General features: G+C 44.5%; 1 protein-coding gene across 1 annotated transcript; it reads left to right on the forward strand.

Moving 5' to 3' along the window:
* Positions 1–4,785: 4,785 nt before the first annotated feature.
* On the forward strand, positions 4,786–5,279 carry LOC142850077 (small ribosomal subunit protein eS24-like). The gene has a single exon (XM_075973151.1). It carries the CDS (start codon positions 4,812–4,814, stop codon positions 5,205–5,207), a length of 396 nt encoding a protein of 131 aa, XP_075829266.1. The 5' UTR covers positions 4,786–4,811; the 3' UTR covers positions 5,208–5,279.
* The last annotated feature ends 5,445 nt before the right edge of the window (positions 5,280–10,724 follow it).

Below are 10,724 nucleotides of genomic sequence, written 5' to 3' on the forward strand. Positions count from 1 at the left end.
ACCAGAGCTGCACAGAGAAACCCCGTGGGGGGTGGTAAAATAAAATACAGATGTCACTCCACTTGTGTGACTACTTGTCTTACCTATACTGCTATATCCTGGGCTGCTCTAAATACCAGTGTGGGGGTTCCACAGGGTGGGAGCAGCCAATCTGTGGTCTTTGTTTAGTTGTGCTTTGCTTAAGTATCCGAAGTAAATTCTACTGTGGTGGTCTTTTTTTTTCTTTTTTTGGTTTTTCGAGACAGGGTTTCTCTGTGGTTTTGGAGCCTGTCGTAGAACTAGGTCTTGTAGACCAGGCTGGTCTCGAACTCACAGAGATCCGCCTGCCTCTGCCTCCCAAGTGCTGGGATTAAAGGCGTGCGCCACCACCGCCTGGCTTGTGGTGTTCATTGGAGTTAGAAATTTCCCTGACGCCGGGCGATGGTGGCGCATGCCTTTAATCCCAGCACTCGGGAGGCAGAGGCAGGCGGATCTCTGTGAGTTCGAGACCAGCCTGGTCTACAGAGCTAGTTCCAGGACAGGCTCCAAAGCCACAGAGAAACCCTGTCTTAAAAAACCAAAAAAAAAAAAAAAAAAAGAAAAGAAAAGAAAAGAAATTTCCCTGACGATACTGGATGCTATCCCAGGATCCAGGACGGTGCCATTTTTAGGAGAGCACTGGAGATAGAAGTCAAATGCTGACAGTGCAGATATTTCTCAGAGACACTGTCAGCCGCTTGACTCTGAAGTTGTGTACCTAAAGAGGGAGGCCTGCAGGCTAGTCTTGCTCTCTTTCTGTCTTTTGATCTAACTTAAATTATTTATTATTATTGCTTTTTGGAGATACATTTTTGTTTGTCTGGTTTGGATTGTTTTGAGACAGGGTTTCTCTGTTTAGCCTTGGCTGTCCTGGAACTTGCCCTGTAGACCAGTCTGATCTCAAACTCACAGGGTTTGCTGCCTCTGCTTCCTGCACCAACACCACCCAGCCTTTTTTTTTTTTTAATTATAAGTGTATCTACATGTGCTTAAGTGTGCAGGTGCCTGAGGAGGCCAGAAGAGGGCATTAGATTCCCTGAAATGAATCACAGGTGTTTGTGGGTGCTGGTAACTGAACTCATTTTCTCCACAGAAATAGTGTGTACTGGTAACTGCTGCACTAACCCTCCAAACCCAGAATCGAAACAACTGCTGGTTGCCTGGCTACCAAACTTGAGGATTTTGGCATGGCTAAGCAGCAGCCATGGGCTCCTTGGCAGAAGCATACTTTCATCCTTGGTAGAAATATCTCTCACTGCCACCCGAAACCAGGAATGCTCATCCAGAAGGGTTGAGCACCATAAGGACAGGGAACACAAATTGTTCAAGAGAGCCATTGGAAATGATGACAGGCACCATTTCTTTTTTTATTTTTCTTTTTTTTCCCCTTTGAGACAGGGTTTCTCTGTAGCTTTGGAGCCTGTCCTGCAATTAGCTCTTGTAGACCAGGCTGGCCTCAAACTCATAAAAATCCGCCTGCCTCTGCCTCCCGAGTGCTGGGATTAAAGGCATGTGCCACCACCGTCCAGCTAACAGGCACCATTTCTAGCTGCACAGCTAAGTTCTCCAGCCTGGATCTCTCCAGCATCCTATCAAGTCAGTGGCATCATCTTTGGGTGGTGATGTGGCCATTGCTTATACTTTTGTAAAAATCAGTGCCAGTTTGTAGAGCAGGTGAGCCTTTACAAAAGGATAAAAGCAGGAAAGGAGAATCCATAGCCTGCTGAGTCCTTGTGTGGCTGTGGGAATTGACTTGACTAGAGCATCTAGAAAATGAAGAAAAAACAAAGGCACAGACAGAAAATCTGGGATCAGGTGGCCTGGGCTGTCTGATGGAGAATCCTCAGTACCCTGGAAGCTCAGTGTTTATATCTTACTTCGTTGAACAGATAGTCAGGGTTATTACTTACAGGTGAGTCAAGAAGGTGGGTTTTATGGTTTATGCTCAACCAAAGATAGGGTTAGCTAATTTCAGTCGGAGCAGTCTCTGCAGGGGAGCAGTGCTAGGCTATTTTCTGCACACACTATCAAGATCAGCACATGGACGGGGAAAGGCTTGTGATCCCTCTGAGCCTCCTCCTGGGAGAAGGGTTTGCCATTTTCCCATGGCTCTGAGGCAGTTTTCCTTGACATGGCCATGTCAACATCAGCAGCACACATTCACTCAGGGCTTTCTCCACTACCCGCAATTCCCACAACCCACTGGTTCCACCATGAACCAATCACAGACTCCCTAGAGCAGATGGGACCTCGAATGTGATTAACTTGCCACCATCAGTGATCAAGCCATATACACCCTGCATCTCATGTTGTCATGGTACTACACTTAAGGATAAATTGTGCAACGTAAGAGTGGACCCAAAAACCAGCTGGCCAGCATCCACACTAAAGAGATGAGACTTGGGCACACGCTGCCATCATTCTCCCAGATCCACTTGAGTAGCTCTTCCCCATATTCATTTGCCTGTGCTCACTCAACCTCTCCCTTCCAGGCCCCTGACTAGCGTCTGCAGTGTCCACCCTGCTCAGGACTCCATACCCCCTCTCTAGGTCACTTCTTTCTCCTTCCACACCACGTAGATGACCAAGTCTGTTGCTTGAAGTTGTACACATTTGCTTCCTCACTGCTGTTTTTGACCCTGGTTGAGACTGAAGAACGCAAGCAGACCATTTTTGGCCCCTTCTGCTTTCTACTGGCCCATGCTAAGGTTTTCTTCTCTATTAGTTGGTCATAGGAAACTCCCAGGAGTTAAGGAAGAGGTATCGAGGCAACGCAGACAGGTAGAGCTCAGGCCATACGGCTATGAAACTTGTGCCTTTTGGGTCTTCCTGAGCCTGATGCAGTACATTGAATCCGGTGAGACCAATAGTTCCTGGTTTGTGATGATTTGGGGACCAAATGCCTTCTGAGTGCGAGCAGAGCTCTTTTTCCTTTGGGTCCTTCTCAAATTTGGCAGTTTCCAGGGAATGAATCAGAGTAGGATGCCAAAGTATGACTTAAACTGTTGTCTAAATACAACAAAACAAAACCCGAGCAAATGGCAGGACATGCCTTTAATCCCAGCTCTGGGGAGACAGAAACGTGGATGGGGCTGGGGAGATGGCTTAATAGTTGAAAGCACTGGCTGCTCTTCCAAAGGACCTGGGTTTGCTCCAGCACTGGCGTGGCAGCTCATCGTCTGTAACTCCAGTTCCAGATGATCTAATACCCTCTTCTGGACTCCTCAGAAGCCAGGAACACGTGTATCCACAGACATGTGCGGGCAAATTCACAAAAAAATAAACAACTTTTTTTTTTTTTTTTTTGGTTTTTCGAGACAGGGTTTCTCTGCAGCTTTGGAGCCTGTCCTGGAACTAGCTCTTGTAGACCAGGCTGGTCTCGAAAAAAATAAACAACTTTTTTGAGACAGGGTTTCTTCTATGTAGCCCTGGCTGTCCTGGAACTTACTCTGTAGAACAGGCTGGCCTCGAACTCACAGAGATCTGCCTGCTCCTGCTTCCCGGGTGCTGAGATTAAAGGCGTGTGCCACCACTACCTGGTGAAAAAAAAAATTTTTTTTGAGGCCAGCCAGGGCTACATGGTAAGACCTGTATTGAAAAGAAAGGATTAAAGGTGTGTGCCACCACTGCCTGGCCTCTAGTGGCTTAGCTCTGACTCTGATCTTTATTTGTTAAAACACACAAAGGAAGGAAAGAGAAAAAAGGGAACGAATGCAGAGACTATAGCTCAGTAGTAGAGTACTTGCTTAGCAGGGAACTGGGTTCTGTCTGAGCCTTTGGGCAGGGAAAAGTAGAAAGGACAGGTAAAATACTAGGAAACAATGGGACGATTAAGTGCAGCTTCAGAAGGGTCTTGTGTCTTAGACTAGTGCAGTGATATTTTATTTGTGTTCTAACAAACAAAGCTATGCTCAGCCAGAGTCACTGCCCCACTGGCTAGGTTTTCCTTTATTCTCTCCTGGTGGGCTTTCCCCGGACCCCCTTCTCAGGCTCCCGCCAAGCTAGGTCACCGCCTGGAAATGCAGTCAGGCTTCTGTGTTGTACGCAGCAGCAGTCACCGCCTGGAAATGCAGTCAGGCTTCTGTGTTGTACGCAGCAGCAGTCACCGCCTGGAAATGCAGTCAGGCTTCTGTGTTGTACGCAGCAGCAGTCACCGCCTGGAAATGCAGTCAGGCTTCTGTGTTGTACGCAGCAGCAGTCAGCCTCCCACTGCATGGTCACTGTGGGCGGATCTGGGAGGAAAGTGGGAATTCTTAAAGGGGGGATTAGTTAAAAACAGAGTTTTTCCCACGTTTAAAAAGATTGGAATTCGAGACCAGCCTGGTCTACAAGAGCTAGTTCCAGGACAGGCTCCAAAACCACAGAGAAACCCTGTCTCGAAAAACCAAAAAAAAAAAAAAAAAAAGATTGGAAACAGAAAGTAGAAAAAGACAAGATCTCCTGAGTAAATTGGGAGCATGGGGACCTTGGGAGAGGGTTGAAGGGTAGGGGAGAGGCAGGGAGGGGAGCAAAGAAAAATGTAGAGCTCAATAAAAGTCAATTAAAGGGGTTGGAGAGATGGCTCAGTGGTTAAGAGCATTGTTTGCTCTTCCAAAGGTCCTGAGTTCAATTCCCAGCAACCACATGGTGGCTCACAACCATCTGTAATGAGGTCTGGTGCCCTCTTCTGGCCTGCAGACATACACACAGACAGAATATTGTATACATAATAAATAAAGAAATATTTTTTTTTAAAAAGTCAATTAAAAAATGATTGCTGAGTCCTGCTTTAGCAGCTCAGCGCGGCCGTCATCATGAATGACACAGTAACGATCCGGACCAGGAAGTTCATGACCAACCGTCTGCTTCAAAGAAAACAGATGGTTATTGATGTCCTTCACCCTGGGAAGGCAACAGTACCAAAGACAGAGATTCGGGAGAAGTTAGCCAAAATGTACAAAACCACACCAGATGTCATCTTTGTATTTGGATTCAGAACTCATTTTGGTGGTGGGAAAACAACTGGCTTTGGCATGATCTATGATTCTCTCGATTATGCAAAGAAGAATGAACCCAAACACAAACTTGCAAGACATGGCCTTTATGAGAAGAAAAAGACCTCCCGAAAACAGCGAAAGGAACGCAAGAATAGAATGAAGAAGGTTAGGGGGACTGCGAAGGCCAATGTTGGCAAAAAGCCAAAGGAGTAGATCCGCGGTGACTTGATCTGCTGTGGTTTGCGGACAATTTCCCAGAGGACAAATAAACTAAAAGCTTATGTGTCTGGAGTCTGCCATTTCTTGGGTATTAGAAGCATCAGGTGGCTTGGCTAGAGAGATGGCTCAGTTTAAGAGCATTGACTGCCAAAGATCCTGAGTTCAATTCCCAGCAACCACATGGTGGCTCACAGCCATCTATAATGCGATCTGGTGCCCTCTACTGGTGTGCAGGCAGAACACTGCATACATAATAAATTTTTTTTGAAAGAAAGTAAAAAAAAATGATTGCTGAAAGGAAAAAATGGGAAACACAATTATGATAGAGAAAGTTAGGTCTCTGTATGATTATGCAATGCATGATTTTAAAATGGAACAGTTAAGTGAAGGGATAGTCAACCGGGATTGACAATACTGTTAATTATCATTTTGATAATCCTTATTGTTCTTTTGATAATTCTTGGTTTTCAAAAGCTGGAGATTCAATTATTATTTGTCTACCTTCTGAATTTGCTATCATTCTTTTTACTGCTGATGTCAACCTTTGTAAGAAGTCAGTGAAGAGTCTTTTGGGCCCTGTTTGACTTTAGGAAATGACTCGATCTTCTTCCTACTTCCTCAGTTCTGTCCCAAGCATTCAAAGCTGCTGCATGGCATAAAGCCAGGATGTGGCCATCATATAGGGATTGATAATTCTTTTAAAAAGTTGTTTGGTATGAATGCCAAGATACGGGCCTTAGAAAGACTTAATAAAACAGATCATAGAGATATTAAAATCCAAACAAAGGAATTTAATGGAGAATCAATTTCAGCATTGCAATTTAAGAATAGAAAGGAACAGCCTAAGGTTTTCAAACAACCAACCTTAATATATCCAGTAACTGTACAGGAATTGCCAAATGGTTGACATCCCCAGGATTCTGTAAGAGCTGAATGGACTCCTGTGGCAATGTCAGATTTAAGGAGACTCCAGGAAGTGATAGTATCATATGCCTGCAATCACCATTTGTGAAGCAGATGTTAAACTCATGCTCAACTTGTAATAGGATTTTCCCTCAAGACCGGAGAGATTTGGTTACAGTAGCCTTGGAGCCTGATCCACAATTACAATGAAGATCTGGCAGAAAGAAGAGGCTAAGACCACTGAACAATGGAGTAGAGCTAGAGGTATGAAAATCTCCCAAGATCAACTTCTTGGAGAAAGAGATTATGCTACTATAGAAAGGTAATGCCCCTAAACCATGACAAATATACATAACTCATTGAATGACCAAAACCCACCCACCCCACCTCTTGGGAATGTGGGCATTGCGTTCTTCAGTTTACTTCCTGCTGTCTGGGGGTGAGGGCAACTTTAGGGTATCAGGTTTAGATTCAATGGTCATGCGTCTTTTTTTGTTTTTCGAGACAGGGTTTCTCTGTGGCTTTGGAGCCTGTCCTGGAACTAGCTCTTGTAGACCAGGCTGGTCTCGAACTCACAGAGATCCGCCTGCCTCTGCCTCCCGAGTGCTGGGATTAAAGGCGTGCGCCACCATCGCCCGGCCAATGGTCATGCTTCTTGATGAACTATCATCTCTATTAATTAAGAGGTCTCTCTTGTTCAAATCTAATCTTTATCAATTGTGATGGTATCCATAGCCTTCCTTCTCCGTTCCCCAGTGTAACACATGTTCTGGTTTCCATTCTGAGGCCGGTGTATCTTTATATCTACCGACTCCTTCTGTCCATCTTACACCAGTCAGAATGGTATAGTGGCGTAGGATTTGTGTTTTAATAAACAAAGCTTCCTGAAGATCAGAGAGCAAAGCAGCCACACTAGTCAGCCATACAGCCAGCCAAAAAGGGTGGCACACACATTTAATTGTAGTACTTGGGAGACAGAGGCAGACGGATCTCTGTTAGTTCAAGGCTACCTTGGGCTACACAAGATTGAATCTGTCTAAAAGAGAAACAGCTCACACAGAGAGGTGATCCCAGCACTTGGGATCCCACGCCTTTAATCCCAGCACGAGGGAGGTGGAGACAGGAGTGATATGACTGGGCAGAGAGGAATATAAGGGGGAAGATATAGGAACTCAATGGAATGTAGAGTGTGGGTGTGGGGTGTGGAGTCTTAAGGATTCATGGAGACAGGATCTCGCCTATTTTTGGTATGAGGCAGAGGTAAGAGCAAGTGGCTGGCTGCTTTGCTTTTCGGATCTTCAGGTTGATCCCCAACATCTGTCTCTGGGTCTTTATTATTCGTGTTGCAGGATGGCTAAAATCAGAAACAATGATGACAGTTTATGCTGGAGAGGATGTGGAGTAAGGGGAGAGAACACTCCTTCATTGCTGGTGGGAATGCTTATACAGCTGCTGTGGAAATCAGCATGAAGATTTCTCAGAAAATTAGGAGTCAGTCTACCTCAAGACCCAGCAATACCACTTTTAGGTATATACCCCAAAGAGGCACAATCATACCACAAGAACATTTGCTCAATTATGTTTATAGCAATATTATTTGTAATAGTCTAAACCTGGAAACAACCTAAATGCCCCTCAACCAAAGAATGGGTAAAGAAAATGTGGTACATTTACACAATGGAGTACTATTAGACTGTAAAAAAAAAACTGTAAATATGCAGACAAATGGACAGAACTAGAAAAAAACATCCTGAGTGAGGTAATCCAGACCCAGAAAGACAAATATAGTATGTACTTGCTCATAAGTTGCTGTGGGACAGTGGTTTGTACCCTGTCAATTGTATTTTAATAAAATGCTGACTGGTCAGTAGCAAGTAGATAGTATAAGCAAGGCAATGAGAATTCTAAGGAAGAGGAAAGTTCTTTTCTGCAGTGGTGACCCAGCCACAAAAGAAGCAAGACATGACTGCCTTGCCAAATAAGGTACTGAGTCACATGGCTAACATAGACAAGAATAATGGGCTAATATAAATTGTAAGTTAATAAGAAGTCCGAGCTACTAGGCCAATCAGTTTATAACTAATGTAGACTTCTGCGTGACTTCTTTGGGACTTAAAAACTGCGGGAACTGGGCAGGACAGAAACCTCAGTCAACAATAAGTGGATACCAGACTTAAAACAAAGGTTAACCTGCCTATAGTTCACAGCCCCAGAGAAGCTAGAACCCTCTTCCAGAAACAGATGGAAACAAATGCAGAGATCCACAACTAACCACTGGGCCAAACTCCATGTGAGGAGAGGGAGGAACGATAATATAAACAAAGGGATCAAGACCATGATGGGGCCGGGTGGTGGTGGCGCACGCCTTTAATCCCAGCACTCGGGAGGCAGAGGCAGGCGGATCTCTGTGAGTTCGAGACCAGCCTGGTCTACAAGAGCTAGTTCCAGGACAGGCTCCAAAACCACAGAGAAACCCTGTCTCGAAAAAAAAAAAAACGACCATGATGGGGAAACCCACAGAATCAGCTGACTTGAACTAATGGAAGATCACTGACTCCTGATTGACAACAGGGGAACCTGCATAGGACCCAATTAGGCCCTGAATACAGGTGACAGTGGTGTGGCTTGGGCAGTATATGTGGACATTGGCAGTGCGACCTGGACCTAACTCTAATGCGTGAACTGACTTGGTGGAGCCCATCCTCTTTGGAGTGATACCTTACTCAGCCTAGGAAATGGGGGGCGGGGCTTGGTCCTGCTTCAGTGACATGATAGGACAGACTTAGTTGACTTCCCAGCAAAGGCCTTACCCTCTCTGAGGAGCAGATGGGGGTGCGGTGGGGGGAAGAGAGAGAGGAGAGGAGCGAGGGGGAACCGGGATTGGTATGTAAGTAGATAAATATTTTTTTAAAAAAGATGTTTTAATAACATACATTCTTTTTTTTTAAAATGACAATGAGATATTTCTGCTCCTGGCAGCATAGAGAAGATGATGGGCCTCAAAGAAACTTCACATGGAGTCTGCTTTCTTTTTTCTTTTTTTTTAGATTTATTTATTTATTATGTGCACAGTGTTCTGTCGGCTGTGTGTATACCTGAAGGCCAGATCTCATTACAGATGGTTGTGAGCCACCATGTGGTTGCTGGGAATTGAACTCAGGACCTCTGGAAGAGCAGGCAATGCTCTTAATCACTAAACTATCTCTCCAAACCAGAGTCTACTTTCTTTGTGGCAAAAGTAAGGCACTGGGTACTATTGCCTTGACCCTTGATGGTATGCTGTTCAAATTGGACAAGCAAGACACAAAAGAGAGTGGCTGCAAAACCTTGTCAAGACAAGGTAGGATAATCCTTCGAAAATCCCGCTTCATAGAAAAGTCTGTTAAATATTCTAGGCCTGTGGGCTGTGGATGCCCCAACATTGCAGAGGAACCCTTGGGTGGTTGTCCAGGCAGCCAGCTGTTTCTGTCATTTCTCACATTTTTTGGAAGTCACTTGCTCATATTTCTTGCTTACTCAGTTAATATTATTTCCTTTTCAGGTCTCTGAGGGAATTGAAGACTAGATAGTTATAGTTTTTCTTGTTTACCAGACTCAGAAAAGAAACTCCCTAAAGAAATGTAAAGTAAACTGGACAGTAGTGGTGCACGCCTTTAATCTCATCACTCAGGAGGCAGAGGCAGGAGAATCTCTGTGAGTTCAAGGCCAGCCTGGTCTAAAAGAGTGGGTTCCAGGACAGCTAGGACTGTTACACAGAGAAACCCTGTCTCAAAAAAGCCCCCCTAGCCGGGCGGTGGTGGCGCACGCCTTTAATCCCAGCACTCGGGAGGCAGAGACAGGCGGATCTCTGTGAGTTCGAGACCAGCCTGGTCTACAGAGCTAGTTCCAGGACAGGCTCCAAAGCCACAGAGAAACCCTGTCTTGAAAAACCAAAAAAAAAAAGCCCCCCTAAAAGTAAAGTATATAAGGTTGAGAGACATAAAAAAATAATTTTGAATTGGTAATGCAAATTATGATAGAAAGAATATTAGGTATAAGACTTTGGACTTACCAAGATAGGATAGATAATGGAGTATTTTCTCTGAATTTGCCAAATGAAAATTGATAGGACATTGTTGATGTACTTATTGCCCGTATATATTGTATATAGTTATTGTACTTATTATATATAGTTTTTCTTATATTAGTTATAGCCTTATTTTTATTTTAGATTTAAAAAAGGAAAAATACAGTGATATTTTATGTTCTAACAATAAAGTTTGCCTGAAGATCAGAATGCAGGGCTTAGCCACTAGAGCCCAGGCGGTGATGGCTCACACTTTAATCCCAGTACTTGTGAGTCCCATGCTTTTAATCCAGCACGAGAGAGGTGGAGACAGGAGTGATTTGGCTGGGTGGAGAAAGGAATATAAGGCAGGAGGAGACAGGAGCTCAGTGCAGTCTGAGCAGTTTGAAGATGCAGTCTAAGGACAAAATCGCCCCTTTGGTCTGAGCATCAGTAGAAGTACAGGGTCTCTGTAGTGACATGCCGTCTGCTTCACTGATCTCTCAGCCTTTACCCAATAATATCTGACCCCGGGGTTTTTTTTGTTTTTTTTTTTTTTTTTT

Source organism: Microtus pennsylvanicus, chromosome 5, assembly GCF_037038515.1.
Source record: "Microtus pennsylvanicus isolate mMicPen1 chromosome 5, mMicPen1.hap1, whole genome shotgun sequence".
Lineage (NCBI taxonomy): Eukaryota > Metazoa > Chordata > Mammalia > Rodentia > Cricetidae > Microtus > Microtus pennsylvanicus.